The following is a 19,835-nucleotide window of genomic DNA, read 5'->3' on the forward strand; positions in this document are numbered from 1 at the left end:
CATTTGTGCTTATCTGGGAACAGAGAAACTTCTCTTGGATGTGACAACTGACCAGATAGTAAATGTCACAACATCTACAGAGACAAACCGGAGGATGTAAAACATTCTTCACTGGCAAATGAAAATAAAACAATTATATTCTCTTAAATTATAATTTAGATCTTTTGAAACACAAACGTGGATATGGGAAACTAGAACTCATATCCAAAACCTATGGTAATGTCACTGTGACAATCAGAAAGGCTTTTCTTCCAGCTTCATGATTTCCTACCCTGACTTGCTGAGGCCACATCACCAATAGCCTGCAATTATCATGTAAGCTTTAGAGCAGCTTTATCCACATAACGGAAAGGTGAAGAGTAAAGAATGTCCTGTAGAAGGTGAAAGCTACCAAGGACAAGCAAAACCTGTAGCTGAAGAGAAATGTGCTGCTGTTCCAATTAGAAATTAAAATACATCGCATAGTTCTTTCCTAGGAAGTTTAAACTCATAATAAGATTACATGCGATGAAAAAAAGAAGAAAAAAAAATAATGAGAGAAAACAGCTCTACAGCTCCCAGACCAACTTAAATGAATCATATTCAGCCCAAATTTGTAAGTCTATAGTTTTTGGATTCTTATGATTTTACTCTTCCCTTTTAATCATTGCTGGCAGCTTTAATCAAAGCACTTGGATATTGTTATGCGTTTAGCACTAAGAGCCTCCACGTATTTTTCTCTATAATCTCTTTGCTTTGCCTTTCTAAGTGTTTGTCAAACAAAACTCATTAAACAAAGTACTCCTTTATTCTCTGGTAGATGGAACTAAGAGAGGGAACAAACAACAGTACAGCACTTGCTGTAGAGAAGAGAAAAAACAACACTCCTAGAAATTTTGTTAATGCACGCCAATGCAGTTTTATATGAGAAGGAAAAGTCCCATTCAGGAGAAACCCTATTTTTTGAGGACATCGACAGTGAAGAAAACATCTCAGACCTCACATCCAGCAGTAAGTGTTACACGAACAGGAATGCATAATAACTGTATCTCCTATTACGCTTTCAGTGCTTATACTTGAATTTATCATACCTTTAATTCAGGTCACCCCATTAATTATAAAGAGTGACTACCATTTGCAGTGTTTTGGGTTTGTGTGTGCATGTTGTAGCTGAAATATTAGAAACGAAACAATAAAAAGGCTAACTCAAGGTCCTAATGAGTGCTTCCAGAAGATTTTGAATGACTTTTGAGCTATCAGGAACATGTCAGTTCCTTCTGCAAAAGCCATCTTTCCTGTGGGCCTGATACAAAAAAAAAAAAAAAGCTATGTATTTGCCAAAGGAGCTCTTCACAGTCTGAACAAAATGACAGGATTTTGAAATAGGCAGGACTTGGAAATAAGGTTTTTAAATAGGTTAGCTATTATCATATTCACCTTAAATATAATCATTTTATATACACATACATTTATGCTGGACAGAGCACATATTTGAACAATTACCCTAAGTTCAATATATAAATTCCAGCTTGTGACTAATCCTATACTACAGAATTAGATAATTACTTGATATGTAATGCCACTAATGACATGCTTATCAAAAGCTTGGTGTTTTATGCATAAAAATATGAAATAAGTGTACAATGCTACAGTTATTTTGTGCTCCACTCATTTCAACTGTATCCCCTATTATTACAACTTTTCAAAAATATTTATTGCTGAAGACCAATTCCAATATTACTGTTCGTATTTAGACAGAATGTCTGAGAAAGTGCAAGGACTGCCCTTTCTTTACCACACTGACAGAAAACGAGAACTGCCTATTATCCAGCCCCACTCTAAATGCAGGACACCTTTCCTAATCCTCATCACAAGTTTCAAACTGTTCTTCTGTCTCTGCTCTCTCCTGTTGATATAACGGCAACAATTCTACCTTCACAGGTGCTTCCTAACAACTACGTGTTCTAATCTACTACTGAAACTTGGCCTTTAAAACAAGAACAGCATTTCTGCTTTTTAATAAATTTTATGAAGAGCCACTATGAGACAAATTTGCAGATTATTTCAGATAGGTTTCTGATTTTAAAAAATGCTCTTACACAACTAAGTAGTGCCATATGAGTATTAAAAATAGTATTTCATTTTATAGACAAAAGCACATCATATTCACTCTTATGACAGATTTGCTAAGACTGCTCATCTATGTTGAGGACTGAGAATCACTACGTGAAAGTGAATAAGTTATTCTGATATGTTGCAAATATGACTTAATTATAAAAATACAGCAAAACTAAGCACCATTTCACTTTCCTTCAATAAAAATTATTAAAGTTATAAAGTTATTAAAGAAAAGAAGTATATAATAGCAGAAATAAATGGTTGATTGGAACTGTAATGACAGGTATCATCATCAGTTCTCTTTGCTAAAAAACAGTCAACAGGAGCTACAGCTACAGTCATCAACATGCTCATGGAAGAAACGCTGAGCGTACAACATATCTTTCACTACAATATTCTTCCACAATGGCTGATAATCTACAAGTTTCTAATGTTCCACTTACAATGTGTAGTTGTCCAGTAAACCTGTAATCTGCATAGTACAACTGAACACCACTCTGGTAAACCATGTTCTGTTTGATGGCTTGCAATCATGTATGGCAGAGTAGCTCCTCCTCACACGCAATGCTAAAACACTGTCCGTTTGTTATCACTGACAACCAAGTGCCTTGCATACAGTGGCTCAGCTGCTCTCATCTGCTTGCAGGGTCACATTCAGTTACTCATTCACATAGCTCTGATTTTAAATGCAAGCTTTTTTTGTTTGCTGATTGCTTTTTCTTTCTTGCCGCACTTCTCCTCCCCCTCCTCTCTATCCAACAGCCAGCTACAGCCTTGGCTACGAAGCTACCAACCAGTTACTACACGCATTTACAAGAGAGAAGCAGGCAGACAAAAGGGGACAGCAGATAACCATGGCATCAGCTGGTCTGCAGTTCTTTGCTTTTATGCTGGCTCTTTTTGGCGCTTTTGGAGACATTGCAGCCACCTTGCTACCGAACTGGAAGGTAAATGCAGATGTTGGTTCCAACATCATAACGGCTATAACGCAGATGCAAGGACTGTGGATGGACTGCACGTGGTACAGCACCGGGATGTTCAGTTGCACCCTGAAATACTCCGTTCTGTCTCTCCCCATCTACATCCAGACTGCACGAACCACCATGGTACTGTCTTGCATCCTATCAGCCTTTGGGATCTGCATCACTACAGTTGGAATGAAATGCACAAAGTTGGGAGGGGACACCGATAGCAAAAGTCACACTTGTTTTGCTGGAGGAGTCTGCTTCATTCTCGCAGGAATTTTTGGATTAATACCAACATCTTGGTACACAAGAGAAATCATTTCCAATTTTCTGGACCAGACCATTCCAGAGAGCAGTAAACACGAACCGGGAGGAGCGGTTTATATAGGATTCATTTCAGCAGGGTTTCTGCTTGTTGCAGGTATGATTTTCTGCACTTCCTGCTTTAAAAAGCAGCAAGGAGCATGGATTTATCCTCCAAAGCAGCAGCCTCTCCCATCCACAATGCAGGAGAGCAATGCAGGTTACAACCTGAAGGACTACGTGTAAATACCATTATTTTTATCCATTGAGGCTTTTTTATTTTATGCTAAGCGTACTCTGATTACTTTAAAGAACGTGTAACACCTAAATTTTCTTACATCTGGGCTGCAATTCTATTTATATAAGGTATTTTCCTCTTAGTGGTATCAGCAAAAAGAACAAGTTAAGAAGCAATGCTTGAGCCTGCCGCAAGAGTACTTTTTTGATTGACTTTTCAAACCATTTTCTTTGACTTTCCAAGTAAGATTTACTGAAGAAAAATAAATTATTTCAGCATAAGCAACATTACATTTCATGTACTTATCACTTGTTACTGCAAAGCCACTCCTATTTAGTGAAATCAGGTGACTGGTAACAGATCGCTCTATATGGTATTTTACCTTTTTCCCTTTAATTATGATGCAAGGAAAAAAAGCAACCATTCTCTGTCCAAGAAGCGCAATTCAACAATTTTTATGGAAGGGATACATCTGCCTTTCATTTTTTGTTCAAAGCTGTCATAGTAACATTTAGATTTCCTAAACAACAATAAAAAGCAAAAAAGAAATAAATTGCCCAATACAAAAAAAAACCAACACCAAAGCAACAACAAAAACCTGCACTCCCAACCTTAGCTGCACAGCATTTGCGTATTAGAAAGGAAAATCAGTGGTATCGTTCAAATGCTGCCAAAAACATCTCTCACCCCCTAAACTGCCACCTGCTGTGGGTTTCATTTATTACTGTTAAAGAAGTGCCAGTTGGGCACTCTTCAATTGCTGCTCACCTATCACAAGTGTTAGAACTGAGGAGCAGTACAACTGAAATGTAACTGTGACTATGAACATGTCTGTGAACTGTAATGTGGGATACAAACTGTTTATCTATTTACATGAAAAATCCAGAAGCATTTGGCCTTCAGCTACCATTTATTGCCTTGAATGTTTTTGGCCCTCTAAAAGAACTTCCTAGGTGCTTTTGATTATTCCACTAAGATATGTTTCAGGCCCAGTCCCAGACATCTTATTAGTGTAAATGCAATATATAACAGTGATAAAGAGAATGCTATTACACTTAAATGTATACGTTAACTCTTTTAATTTGATTGCTTATCTTAGATCCTTTAACCTTTTCTTTCAACAAACCGATTTCGTCTGTCAATGCTCATTGGCAGATGTCCTATTTCAACATTTCACTGAACAGGAATCAAATTGATGCCCATTTGTTAGCACAGGTAAGAGGATACGATGCAGACCCTTAAATTCAGGAACGTTACAACATTGGACAAGTCTTCAAACAAAACCAACTGCTATTTAATTGGTATATTTATATGCAACTTTCAGTTCTTGTTTTATTAGCCCCAAATTCACAAGAACAGTATAAAGAGGCCATAATGTTATCTATCTAATGTTTGTTGGAAAAAGTAAAATCTGTTACAGCGTTTCAGAAAGTCAAATGCTTTATATCCAATAATGTAAAGTCTTTGTTCTAGAGCCTGCATTCTCTGAAATAAATTTCAAATTTCATCTTGCTATTACTACTACTGTTATGTAGCCATTTGAAGTTTCTTATCTATTCATCAGGGAGCTTCTTTTGTACTATTCTTACTACTTTTATCAGCAGTTACTTAATACTGCAGAGACATAAGCAAAGAAAATTTGGCTTTTTGCTGATTGTTAAGACACAATGCTTTGCAGCACCATCTTGTTCATAAAACAGAAGCCCATTATTTCTCCATATTCATAGGTATTGTTAAAATATTATTCATTCACTGAGCAAATGAGGTAAACAACTCGCTCCCAGAAACCATTCTTCTCCAGCTTTTGTTTGGGGCCTGACATGACACTATGCTGTGATCACTGCTAACGTATGTGAATGAAAACTGACATTCATAAAACAGGAACCAAAGATGTTTATACATATGAAAAATGTAACAACTGCATACTCCAAGCAAAATGAAGTATTTTTCAATTACATAAGCAACACATTTTTCTTTCTAAAACTTTACACAAAAGTACCTGAACTTGTTTGGACACTTGTGAAATATAAGTCAAGCACAGAGCTGCATTATTCACAAGATGCTGCAAGAGCTTTATATGAAGGCAAAGGTTCTATCAGCAACAGCAACACCTCAAACCATACCAGTTCACTCCCACAATAACTGAACAAAACAGGAGATGAAGCTGCAACAGGAGTTAGAAGGAAACAAAGTACAGTGCAACAGGTGTCAGGTCTTCCTGAAAGCTTGTATTATCTGCTCTTGCAATATAATTTGTATTTGCTGTAAATCAAAGAAATATATTAAATAATTACACGTTTGAGTTTAGTGGTACTGCCTTTTTGTGAGGTCCTTATTCAACTAAGCAACAACTGATTATAGGATTTGCTTATACTCAGACAGGCGTCACACCTTCATGGAGTTATCTTTCCCTCTCAGTTAATTGAAGCCTATTCAGTACAGGAAAATGTGAAATTTCAGTTACAGCTACCCAGTGCTGAGACACAATATTTTTCACAGCTCTAATATGTTCTCATACTGCATCCACAAAATTCAAATTTTTAACCTTATTGTACAATACTTCACATACTTAACAGTCAGATTAAAATCCTGATAATATTTTTGAAAAAAAAAAATAAAAAGAGGGTTAGAAAAATCACAAAACAAATACAAACAAATGCAAACAAAAATGTAAAGCAAAAAAAAGTTACATGAAGGGCCTTTTTTCTTCACAATAGACTGCTGTCACAAATAATAATGCAACATGTCTGGACAGTTAGTTGTTAAAAAAAAAAAACAGTAAAGGAATTCTACACTGTCATCAGAATATGCACAGACATAGGCTGTAAAATTCAATGTAATAAGAGAAAGAGAATAACCTTCTAGAGGCTCTCGAGAGATATGCCTGAAGAATAAAATGACCCACAGAGAGACTGTGAGAAAGCGAAAGGATGACTTAGTAAAGAGCCAAACCAACCATTTTAAGAGAAACTTTCAGAAGGAGCAAGTAAATTTCCATGTGCACTCATGGCAAGCAGACCCTACTTATTGTCATGCGCACATTTTTACAAAAAGAAAAAGAAGAAAAAAAAGGAGAAAAAAGATAGATCTGTGATCAAAATGCAGTTTAATTTTCACATTCTTGATTCCTGTAATCCTAATGGATTTATTAAAACAACAAAAAATAGTAGCAGGAAATAAGAGGATAGCAAAGACACTTTTCTCTTCTAAAGAACAGACAACATAGAGAAAACACTTTTAAATGTTACTTTTTTAAACAGGGAGTGGGATGTAGGTGACTAAGTAGTATAGCAAATATGAGGGAGTTCAAAATGCTGAAGATGAGTAAGGTGAAATACACAGACTACAGATGTGGTAAAAATAGTGATCTATGGCATTTGAAAAGCTTTTATTAATCAGGGTGTTTCAGAAGACCGGACAAATTTTCCAGGCAGTTTTAAACTGCCTGTAACTGCAAATTGTAAAATAATTAGCTTTTCAAAGATGCTGCAATTCTAGTAGATTATCCGGCCACTAAATTTAAATCTCCACAAACGCCCAAAGAATTAGTCATCTTGCAAATAGACTTGAACATCAAAGCACAAGTTCTCAGTAAACAAAAAGAAAAGAATGTTCTTGAGCAATGGATGCTTCACTTTCATGCGTACCACAAACACCCTACTCAGTAGTATGGAGATGCTGAATTGAGGACCCAACTTCTTTCCTGCCTGAAAATCAGATGCAGTGCCCAACTGAAAAATTAACAATAAAATCAGAAGAACATAACAAAACTTACATCTGGCTTTGGAACAAAGGCTTGGCCTGGTATTACAAAACAGCTCTCAACAGTGCAGAGATGCTGAGACATGATGGACAGTCTGCTACGTTGCTTGCCTCCTGTATTAGCAGTAAGCCTCTGTTGAAGAATCAAAACACATGAATTAGTGAAACTGAATGGACAAAACTGTCAATTACACGAAAGCATGATTATCACTATAATCAAAGACAAATTAAAAAAAATGACTAACTCTTAAGAGCTCACATCCGAGTTTAAGCCTGAATTATCTTGAACTATATTCCCCTATGTAATACCATTTCATCATGATAACATGAAAATTTACAACCCCAGTCCTTCAATCAAAAGCACAGAGAAAGCTCCTTGAACTTCTGCAGAACTTAATAAACGTCAACATAATTTTGTATGGGAGCATGAGAAGACTAAACCACTGTCATTGCAGAATTCAAATCAAAACAGTTCTGGCTGATATTTTCACATTCACTGTTTGTGGATCTTTTTTTTTTTTTTTTTTTCTTCTTTTTTTCCCCCTTTTTTTCCCCCAAATTAAAGCTCCATAAACTCAAAATCAGATACTAACCAAAATTTCTTTGTTATAAACTCATCTATGCTTACTACGCATGCAAGCAAGTCTAATCTACTTAAGTTTAGATACCCAACAACACAAGCATTTAATACTTAAAGTTCAAATTAGCAGCTCTCTAATTTTCCCATGGAATTTCTTACAAAGGTTATCAAAAAGTCACCCAGACAAAAGAGGTTTTCTACGCTTTCAAAAGCTGGCATGAAACACTATCTGCTTATCTCGCTAGCAAAAACAAGACTCAAACAAAAAAACTCTCAATAAAACATCTCTCAAATGGTTACAGGTAATGGTTACAGGTAACAACTGAATTTTGAAGATTTCTCATCTTATTTACAACTACCTTAATTTTTTTTTTTAAAAGGAGCAGTTTACACATCTAACAACATCTGTATGTTGTATAGCTTCATGTGAAATTCATGTTGATAAAATACTGCTCAAACTATGTCAGAAAAACAAACTAAACCCATTCCTTAAGTTTTTCTCCTTTTTTTTTTTTCCTCTTTTTCCAGCAAGTCTCCTAAAAGGCAGTTTAAGTATTAGCATGGAACAAATAAAATCCTTTCCAACAATTTCTCAGAAAACAAACTCAGAGATTCTTTCAGCCTACATGAGCACTTAAAACTACCTTTTATTGCTTCAGAGGAAAGTTATTAAAATTAAATACATAAAAACAAAACAAAAAAAAAGGAAAGCGATTAGAAAGTCTAACAAAAAAGCAAGCAGATACATTCTTAACTCTGCAATGGAAATGAAATGGACAGCACTTACAGCTCTTCAAATGCCAATTCAAACAAGCAAGTCTACTTTCCATGAAAACAAGACTCATGCTTAGTTCCTGCCTCTCAGTTTACAGAGGGAATAACTTAAGAACATGCACTTCTGGGCAGTAACATCTTAAATTACTTCAATCATATTTGCAGGAGGTAGGTATGGCACTTTGCAAAAATGCTAGAATAGTAATTCTGTAACCTGAGCTATTTAGGTAGTTGAGTTGTTTTTCCCTTAGCTCTCAAAATTTTCTTTGTACTTACCTTTAAAATGCGGATAGCATCTGAAACTGTCAGATGTTCAGCTAACTAGGAAACATTTTTGTATCTATGTACCACGGAAATTTCAAGGCAGGAATCAAAACACTGATTCTGGAACATAACATGGAGCACAGTCAAGGTGGTACATGACATCTTTTTCATGCTGTTCACCATCAACTCCTTTCAATGTTCCTCAGGGACAACTATTTGTTTTGTTCCTCAGTAAGCTACGCTTTTCATAAGCACATATTAAAAGCCCATTATCAATGACTCTGCAAAATCCATCACAGGAATCAACCTACACAAAGAATTAAGAGGGCTGGAGCATCTCCCCTACAAAGACAGGCTGAGGGAGCCAGGCTTGTTCAACTTGGAGAAAAGAAGGCTGCAGGGTGATCCCATTGCAGCCTTTCAGTACCTAAAGGGAGCCTACAAACAGGAGGGGAGTCAACTCTTTGAAAGGGTAGAAAATGGGAGGATACGGGGAAATGGTTTTACACCAAGGAGGGAAGGTTTAGGTTGGATATCAAGGTGAAGTTGTTTACCAAGTGAGTGGTGAGGTGCTGGAAAAGGCTGCTCAGAGAGGCTGTGGATGCTCCATCCCTGGAGGTGTTCAAGGCCAGGCTGGATGGGGCCCTGGGCAGCCTGGTCTAGTATTAAATGCAGAGGTTGGTGGCCCTGCATGTGACAGGGGGGTTGGAGATTCATGATCCTTGAGGTCTCTTCCAACCTGGGCCATTCTATGATTCTACGAATATCAAACCGATCCTAATACACAAGCCAATTTCTTGCTTTCAGAATGCTAGTATTTATACACAATTTACATCACTTAAGAAAACGTGGTAAGTTTTCTTCTGTTCATAGTTCAGAAACCTGAACTATTTTCCAATTTCTTAGCACCTTTTGTCTAGCATTCTAAATAGACAGCAGTGTTACACACAAATTAAGCACTCTGCTCCTCTAACGTGCCTGTCTTCTAGACATCTAATAGTATATGGCCCAGCCTACAGATTGTGTTGACAGAGCAGCAGGTGAACTATGTAGTCAGTTTTACTCAAAGTTAGACATTGACAAAGATCTTCCATTTAAACTGAATTATGATTCATTTTAATAAAAGTGGGTCAGGAAGTATCCAGCATAGGTGGCAAATCTGAGCTGAATTACTGAGGAATTTCCGGCAAAGATTTTTTCCAGAAAATAACAAACAATTTTACAAAAATAAACTATAGAGGCAAAATGATTCACCCAACACTTCATTTTTATAGCTGTAAATATCTGGTCTTATCCTCCTTAATAAGCCTCAAAACTCAGTATATAAATCACAACTACTGGTTCTCATCAATAATTTTCATCAAATCATATCAAAATAGAGAAATCAGTGGCAATAGGCCTATACCAACATAACTCATGACAGTGTAGCAATTAGAAAGAAATAGAAAAGCAGGAAATTACCACCAGCAAGAAATGCAAAGGTATTTTTTACCTGTATATAATAGCACAAACTAGCTTGACGACAGATTGGCACACTGATTTATTTTCTCACCATTAACACCAAGTTATCAGAAGTGATTATGAAGCACACAGGGCTGTTCCATTACAGCGTGTTACCCTTCCACTGAACTCATGTTATACACAACCAACACTTTATTCAGTAGTTAGGCTTTTAGCTTCAAAGGATCAGCGAGAATGTCAAGCTTTTAAGAATTTTTCCTTTCAGATACACAAAATATCAATAAATAAGGTTTTTATATTTTCTACTGTGTTAAACTGTTCTGTATTTGCAGGTACCGAATACACCTGTAGTTGCCAAATATCAATGGTTAAGCTACTTCAGAGTGCCACAAGAAAGATTACCATTCCTCCTAATCATAAAACAAAATAGTGCACCCCAAATGAGCATTCATTATGAAAACACAAACCATAAACTATGAAATTTCTGCATCAGAGGAAGCTCTGTGTTTGAATAAGTGTAAAAACACGAATCAAGATGTCCCAGAATGCAAAGTCAACAACAATTAACACTGATTCACTGCAGTCTTGAACATACCACTTCACTTCCTAGTGTTTTTAACTTCCTAGCTTTTTAAGTACAAAGAATTTAAGAGTGCGTGGCATTTTGCATCTCATCTGAGCTATGCTGGGTACAGAAGTACTATAATCTGCATGTCACCATCAGCATATGCAGCTGGTTACAAAAAAAAGTACAAAGTCCATTTATGATCTCAGCACTATGCCACTTTTTTCACTGCTTTCACAACTCTTTGTTTATTATTAATCATCACTTTGCATTTTCTATCTTAGTCCATTAGCCATATTTTACAACAAAGTATAATCTCAGATGACACAAAGTCCTTCTGGAAAACAGAACAGGATTTTTTTAATGCCTAAGCTCAGAACCGAATTTAAAAACCCTGCTCATGTCATAACGAACATTTGTCCCTTGTGATCTCTAGAGCCATCTGCTGGAACAACTTCAGTACTTTTCTTGAAACCTGATTGCAGAGCTAAAGCAGTAACAGCAAAGACTGGTTTCCTATGACCCAAAATGACAGCAGACATGTCACTTGCATGTATAAATAATCAATTTGCATACAGTAAAAACCAGTAAAATTTTATTTTCATAATATTCATTATAAAAGATAAAAATTAAAGCAACATATACATTTAAGTTGAATAGAGGAAACATTATTTCCTATTCCCAACTAATTAGATGGAAATTCAATCACACAGAATCGCAGAATTGCAGGGGTTGGAAAGGACCTCAAGAGATCACCAAGTCCAGCCCTCTGCTTAAGCAGGTTCCCTACAATAGGTCACACAGGTAGGCGTCCAGACAGGTCTTGAATATCACCAGAGCAAGAAAATCCACAATCTCTCCGGGCAACCTGTTCCTGTGCTCTATCATGCTTACCATAAATAAGTTCTTCCACACATTAGTACGGAACTTTGTACGTTCAAATCTTAGGCCATTACTCCTTGCCCTATCGCTACACACTACCAAGAAGAGCCCAGCCTCATCCATTGCCCTCCAGATATTTCTATACATTTATCAGATCTCCACTCTTCCCGAGTCTTCTTTTCCCGAGGCTGAACAGACCCAGGTTATTCAGTCTTACCTCATATGGAAGATGCTCCAGGCCCTGAATTATCTTTCTGGCCCTCCACTGGGCTCCCTCTAGGAGATTCCTGTTTTTTTGAACTAGGGAGTCCAGAACTGGACAGAGTAGTCTAACCATGGCCTCACTAGTGCAGAGCAGAGGAGGAGGATCACCTCCCTTGGCCTGCTGGTCATGCTCTAGAAAGAGCATGCACCCCAGGATACCAGTGGCATTCTTGGCCACAAGGGCACACCGCTGGCTCACGGCCATTCTGTTGTCCACCAGAGAAGGACATCCAGGTCATCCTCTAACATGTACTGATGTGTTATTCAGACCAACACACAGTTCCTCTCTTTTAAAAACAACAACAAAAAAAAAGAAAACCAGAAAAAAAAAAACAACACTAAAATCCAGCAACTGGAATTCAGGTAGGAATCACAACAAACCTCCAGATTTATGGTATGTTTTATGCAATGGCAACAGAAATAAACTGTTAAGTCTGAAAGCATTCTGGGTGAAGTCCTCCTAGCATTAATTTATCTAGTTTTAACACTAAAACATGGCAAATCAATTCGGCCTTCTTTGAGAATCTATTGAGATGGTAAAAACCTCAATCTGACATAACACAAATGATGCTTATATACTTTTATAAGGCTGACAGAAATCCATTCATAATTCTGAACTGAAGTCTTGATCAAACTGGAGTCAGTTTCCACAGCCTGAACCAAACATTCTCTGCATTTGAACTGTCTAATCGAAACTGGAAATAATGCTAAAATCTTCCAAACTTGCATTTTTTCTTTTTTTCAAGGAAAGGATTTCTTTTTCACCCAGTGTATTTTGTGTATCTGCTACACTGTCCATATATATATATATTATATAAATTAATATTTAGGGAAAACAGTAACAAATTACCTCTGCAACTTCCTTCTGAAAAGTCAGTGTCATCTGTGTCCTTCCATAAGTAAAAGGTCCATCTCTTTTAGAAACATTTTCAAGCCATTTGATGATCAGAGGAGTTGAAACACTGAACGGTAGATTTCCAATGATATGAATATTTGGTGGCTCTGTTCACATTTGATTGGAAAAAAAAAACCACAAACAACTGACAAAAAGTTTTGGATAAGATTTGTCATGAAAGAATATTTACATAACAAAGATATGAGCTTATCAATCTAGACTTAAAATATTAGAATAATTTTTATTGTGACACATTAAAATTATGCCTTTCCATTTATACTTGTCTTACACTGACAAAACTGTTACTGTTTATGGTAATTAGTTGCAAAAAAAAAAGTTAGGTTTTGTTCTTGTTTACATTAGAATAAATTAGTAGCTTTCAGCCAATTTTCAGCTGATCGATAGATTTCAGTTGAGCTAGAATAGCAGAAATACATAATTTAGACTTTTTCATTTTCATTCAACTATGATTATGAGATACAGAGAAAACAGCCACACTTATTATTCTGTCCAACACGTTTCAACTCATGGGCTTTGGAGACTCAGGGGAGTCAAAACTGTAACTCAGCTCAAATTAAAGAGAGAGCTCTGCACAGAGACCTATATGGAATCAGAAAGCTTTCTAACTACCACAAGACAGCTCCTTAGCCATGCAAAGTTATATGTATTGTTCCATTCTGCACCGCATCAATGAAAATGTTATACAGCACATAGCAGGTATTGCAGAAAGGTGGACAGAAGAAAGCGTTGCTGTTTCTTAGTTACTGCAGCATTTAATTACATGAATGGCAGATGACAATATCAAATTCAAGCTGGGTTTTAGGGACAGTTTACTTATTATTCACTTCCTAGGCTAGGATATTTCTACGATATTTGTGATTTTTCTCAAATAGCAGCCACAAGTAAGTATATTTGTGAAATCTACAAGTATTTCAGATTTTCATAAGGCAGCAGCAGAGTTAAAGTATACCTAATTAAGTATACCTCTAATTAATTAGTTCCAAAGACAACAGTGACTTGTGTGCACAGATGTTCAAGAAAGGTAGATTTTTAAAAGCCATACTACACCTTCATACACCCATTTGGCAGGGTTTTTTTTTTTTAATGAATCTTTGCAACAAAGCAAATATGGCATGGAATTTTCCAGGTGAAGAACATAAAGTCATAGCTGGAGTTCAGTCAGTGCTTACCTCTGCACTTAACTCAGAAGCCTTAAAATGAAACCGAAACATGCCCAAATACTAACCATCCTCCCAGCTCTTCTTTAAGTGATTTGGAAAAGCCTTCTCCATCTTATATGTCAGAATATCTCCATGAACAATGCGTACTTTTCCTGGAGCTGCTTCAGACAGCATCTGTTTGTATACAAGCAAATAGAATTTACAGTGAATATTAACCATTCTGATTTTCAGCATCATCTAGAGCATGAGAAAAACCCCTGCTATATACCTTATTATACAGAAAACATTAGCAATGAAAACTGAGCACACTTAATAACTATTTACCTTCAAAAAGCAAGCATTGGTGAAAAATGTTCAGTATATATCTAAAACCTCATTATTCAAAGCTGCACAATTCCTAACAGGAAATTTAAACCTGAAAAAGTTGACAAGTTTCTCGTCCACAAAAATGATTAACAAACTCTGCATTATTAACAGGTATTGAAAGTAGCAAGTTTTGGAAAGGTTATGGATCTATTACAGTGGAACATGTTCCTGCTCATGGCACAGACTTGGATGATCAACTTTAAGTTCCCTTCCCACACAAACTGCTCTATGGTTTTATGATTCCACATGATTTAAGTGTAATTACTTTCAACCAGAAAAACAAATCTAACCACAAATCCAAATCACTTAATGGGTTTTCCAGCATTACATTAGCAATTATATTGCTTTCAAATACACTAATCTACCATAATTTCTTTGATCTTTCTTTGAAGCTATTCCAAATGCTGTAAACGGATGAAAGATAATGTAAGACCAATAAACTTAGAAAACAGTACAAGAGGAAATTAAGAGCCACCTACACAAAGGATTATTAAAATATGTTCTACTGTTTGTTAATATTAGTTTCCATGTCAGAAGGAATGCGGGTCTTATTTAGTATTATATTTAACATAATTGAGAAATGCATTTGACTCCAGAAAATCACAATCATATACATTCAATCTGAAATCAGAAACTGAGGGAAGTCACTGAAGCTTTCTTCATTTTAAGGTTCATGAGTGCAGCTAGCATGGTTCCAGAAGCACTTATGCACCAAGTACATGAGCTGAGTAATTCTCCATTATGCAGATCCTCTTGCTCTTCACACACAAGTGAAAGGGTGTAAAAAAACAAAAACCAAAGGGCATGGTTCAAAAAAACTGAAGTGTGCTCCCTGAAAGAACTGCATATTCAAACTACTCTCTAAGAACACCTTCTCTCTTCTCATATATCTTTCCAGCCTAACAAGTATTAGGGCATATGGCATAGGGCGTTTGTGTTTCTTTAAGAGTGAGACAGAACTGACAGACTCTCAGCTTGTGTAAACTGTTACTCTGAACACATATGTTTTTCACTGAATTTCCATTTTTGCAGTAGAGGATCCCAACTTCAGCTTTGTGATAGAGATCACAGACAAAAAAACAGCCAATGAAAAATGCTGCATGCTTTGTATCAGCATTTTATAAATGTCTTTTTAGGTATTTATAAGACAACAACTGGGGACTTTCACTTAATTTCCAACAGTTTCTGTTATACAAACCAAGAAAGTTTCATGGGCATTCAACTATTGATACAGCATTTAATAAGGAAATGGAGAAAAAAAAGAAGAGGTAATATGACCTACATTAACACAAAAGAAAGATTAATTCTGTAATACAACAACAATTAAAAAAACAACACAAAAAAACCTGTCAAAACTGAAGACATTTTGGCCACTGTTTTTCCTGCCAGGTTTATACAGTCAAATTCTAAACCAGGAAGTTTTAATAGCAACATAAGTAGATGGTATTTGAGAAATGCCTCAATGAGTTGTGAACATACACCAGCTACAAAGAAAGGAGCATAAATTTAAGTGCTTTTTTTTTTTTTTTAAGATGTGAAATAAATGCTTGTTTTACTCTTCTGTACCTGAATGCGAACCTACACTGAAATGTTTTAACTGGAGATATATGGTCAGAATTTTATAAACTTTAAGGCAAAATTATTGGGATTAAAATGAAAAATGAGATCAAAGGACATCAACATTCAAACTACTATTTCATGAATAGCCTCTTTAAAGCACCTGAAACATCCCCATGTTAAAAAAAAAAAATACACAAACAACTGTTATTCATTTGCAGCACCAGGTCAGAAAGAGACAATGGATACTAAGACAGGATCTATTAATTGCCATAGTACACGTTTTCATTTCAAGCAAATGACAGCTCTGACTTGAGCCAAAGTATCAAAGCTGTTTTCAATGCGCTGATCTAAGTAAGACACTTTGAATCTTTCCATGTCCTTAAAATGTTCAGGCATACATTTATACGAATCATTCTGCAGCTGATACCTGCAATCCTGGAATAAATCGAGTATCTTTTTCAACCAAGAGGAGTTGTTGAACACCAGCATTGAGAATAGACCTGGTAATTCCTCCTGGCCCAGGGCCCACTTCGCAGACATAAGCATTTTTCAGCTTGCCAGCTTGTCTCACTATCTTGTCTGCAAGACAATAAGAACACACTAAGCCTTTATTCTCCAAAGGATCCGGCTTACTAAGATAAGCACATTCGCACTCTAACAATAAACAATGAGTTTATCTCAGAATAGGCACAAACAGTGACACATCCCACTTACACAATCACATGCCTGCTAGACCGCACAGAATTCAGATTTGTTTCATGCCAAGAGATACTGCTTTAATGTTCCAGTGTTTAAAGAAAGGCTACTTCCAGTTTACTGTCTTTCATGTACATTGTTGCTCATTACAGAATCAAATAAAAGGAGAATATTACTTTTTTATCTGTAAACCAGCAGTACTGTTACTCCTCCTGTAAGTAAACACTCAACAACCTGGGGTCTCAATACTTATCTTTATAAAGGTATATCACTACAGAACACCTGTTTTAAGGAAATGAGAGGCAAAAAGGATACAGTGAAGCTCTAGCAAGACTACTGCACATGAATAGAAAGATACAACACTGGAAGTCATTACAGATGAGGAGGAAAACAGATGAACAATTGAAAAAAGCTTAAAGTAAGGATTAAAAACATAGCTACTGAAACAAAGAGGTTCTTAGGAAGCCCACAGTGGAATGCTGAGGGAAACTATACTGCTCACTCTACAAGTCTTCTAAATATGTAACAAAAACAAGAGATTCTGACAATTGGTCTATTCTAAGGTTTTACTAAACACATTCAGACATTTTTACTCTAGCTTAAGAGCCTGGCTATTCATAAAAGGGAATAGGGTTTTATATTCACATTCCTAATCTATATCAGCCAGAGTAACAATGTATAACTGAACCATTGGTTACACGAAGATACACTGCACTGATTACTGTAAAACCCAGCCACTACTTAAACAACTAAAAAAATCTGCTATGGATTGCACATTGCCATCTTTGTCAGCCACTGCTGAGATGAAGCTGCAGAAAACTGAATTGTAACTGGTCTGAAAAGCTACAATATTTCTGACAGACTGACACAACCAACCTTCCTAACTACAGTATATAGTATATTGAAAGACAGAAGGACTAACAGTACTTCTTGTGATAAATAATAACCTGAAGGAAATCCTTTTTGAATCAAACATAAATTCAACTCACCTGATACTTAACCAAATTTGGCAACACTTTGATAATTCTTGATAGTTCTTAAATGACAGTACTTTAATGGAAATGGTACTACTCAGGCTTGGAGTTTTGCACTGAATTGATATTTTGTTACTGATACTTCATACAGGAATATACCTAAAAAATATTCTGTAATTTACTCTATAAAAATAACATGTTTTCTAGAAACGTACAAGCAAAATCAAGAAGTCTAAGCTCAAACAGCTTTCAAAGTAGACTCTTGACCGCTGTATATTTAACAGATGTCATTATGCAAACATCATCCCCTTAGCCAGAAACCAGATTCTGACAAAACCCGACATGTGTACTTCATAATAGCTAAAAAAACTTATAAAATAAAATAGTTAACCTGTCAACCGCAAGTCCAGCAAAAAATTCTGGGAAAGTTCTTTCTGTGCTCGAAGACGAAAAAGCTTAATGATCTCCCCCACCGTTGGCAGAGGAGGCAGATGGAAAGCAGCAGCCTTTCCTGCAGCAGCCATCAGACAGAACTGGGGAGACACCAAGAAGACCAATTTGCAGTGAATTCACATATGCCAAAACTCCACAGAGTTTACAAACCAAGAGCTGATTTACAAATCATTACACAAGTGCTTGATTTTACTCACAGGTGTTTTCACTATTGGACACAGTGCCTGTATTAAGCACATCTCTGTGAGAGCTGGGCAAGAGACTCATTTGGTGGGTTGGCCAAAACATCGAACAAAACAAAACCATCCCATGACTGTTCACTTTCAATCTTTCTTTACTTTTTAACAATATATATTTAATCATAGAACAGCCTGGGTTGAAAAGGATCACAATGCTTATCTAGTTTCAACCCCCCTGTTATGTGCAGTCACCAAGCACTAGACCAGGCTGCCCAGAGCCACATCCAGCCTGGCCTTGAATGCCTCCAAGGATGGGACATCCACAACCTCCTTGGGCAGTGCGTCCACTACAGTGTGACACCATACCACCCTCTGTGTGAAAAACTTCCTCATAATATCTAACCTAAACCTCCTCTGTCTTAGTTCAAAAGCATTCCCCCTTGTCCTATCACTATCAACCTATGCCATCATTAAGACTTGCTTGTTTGGTTTGTGGTGTCACACATAGCAAGAACATATCTGTCTGTGGAAAGGGATTAAAAGAATTCACTGCTAAGTCACCTGCTCCTGTAAGCAGATGAAACAAACAAACAAACAAACAAAACCAAACAGGAATGGCAGGCGTAAGCAACAACACTTCTTAAAAGATTCTACCCCCTTCCACCGCAGTAAAGCATTCCACCCCAAGCCCAGCCCAGGCCAGGCCAACCATTAATTACAGCCCTCGGCCCCAAACATCCCCAAGCTCCCACAGCGAGGCGGGGTCTGATGGAGCCCCGCCCCGCAGCCGCTCCTCCGCCCGCTGCACGGAGTCCCGGCTGCACACATGCGGCAACTGCAAACGTGGATAGGGAGAAGGGTGAGCTGGGGAGGGGTGGTTGAGCCGGGCTCTTCTTTTCTCCCGCTGTGAAAAAGAAATCTCACGAGCAGCACGCAAGCAACGCTGCAGTTTCTTACAGTACACGCGAGAGCTGACCCGGAAAAGGAAGCGCCTCTCCGCCCTGCGGCCCGTCCTGCAGGCGCATGTGTCCGCGCAGAGCCCCGGTTGGCGGTGGGGGCTCGGGGCAGGGTTGCGCATGCGCCCCGCTGCGGCCGAGTTCAGCAGCTGTTCCGAGTGCGCATGTGCCGGAGGCGGTGGGCTGTTGTGCGCTGTGGCTGCGCAGCTGTGTGTGAACGTTTGGATCTCGCGTGCTCTGTGTCTGTCTGTCTGTCTGCGGAATAATTTGGGATTAGGGTCAGGATCTGTAATTTTCGGAGCTGTGTGTGCGTTGTTGTCTGCGTGTTTACTGCTTTGAATATTTTCCAGCACTGCTCAGCTCAGAATTCCCGAGTGGTGACGGGAGCCCTGTTGGTGTGCTGTGTGCTCGCAGTAACAC

At 37.4% G+C, this 19,835-nt stretch overlaps 2 protein-coding genes across 7 annotated transcripts in view; one reads left to right on the forward strand and one right to left on the reverse strand.

Annotated features, from left to right (window-relative positions):
- Positions 1-19,509, reverse strand: part of TFB1M (transcription factor B1, mitochondrial) — a 32,429-nt gene extending 12,920 nt beyond the window's left edge. For 2 of the 6 annotated variants that reach the window (XR_016464311.1, XM_090135638.1), the window contains exons 1-6: positions 18,478-19,110; positions 18,219-18,360; positions 16,585-16,736; positions 14,297-14,405; positions 13,006-13,157; positions 7,379-7,498 (exon numbers count right to left, since the gene is read on the reverse strand). Coding sequence is in view for 5 of the 6 variants with exons in the window: in XM_090135638.1 (XP_089991764.1) it covers positions 7,379-7,498; positions 13,006-13,157; positions 14,297-14,405; positions 16,585-16,736; positions 18,219-18,360; positions 18,478-18,519 (717 nt within the window). In the remaining variant the exon portion in view is untranslated. The other 4 variants (XM_090135639.1, XM_031611753.2, XM_090135640.1 and 1 more) reach the window with 4 other exon arrangements.
- Positions 2,756-7,368, forward strand: CLDN20 (claudin 20). Its single transcript, XM_031611744.2, has one exon. It carries the CDS (start codon positions 2,952-2,954, stop codon positions 3,609-3,611), a length of 660 nt encoding a protein of 219 aa, XP_031467604.2. The 5' UTR covers positions 2,756-2,951; the 3' UTR covers positions 3,612-7,368.
- Positions 19,510-19,835: the final 326 nt, after the last annotated feature.

This window comes from Phasianus colchicus, chromosome 2 (assembly GCF_987193195.1).
Source record: "Phasianus colchicus chromosome 2, bPhaCol1.hap1.1, whole genome shotgun sequence".
NCBI classification, from domain to species: Eukaryota; Metazoa; Chordata; class Aves; order Galliformes; family Phasianidae; genus Phasianus; species Phasianus colchicus.

Coding starts and splice junctions, on each gene's coding strand:
- CLDN20 (XM_031611744.2), top strand. CDS start 2,952: ATGGCATCAGCTGGTCTGCAGTTCTTTGCTTTTATGCTGGCTCTTTTT.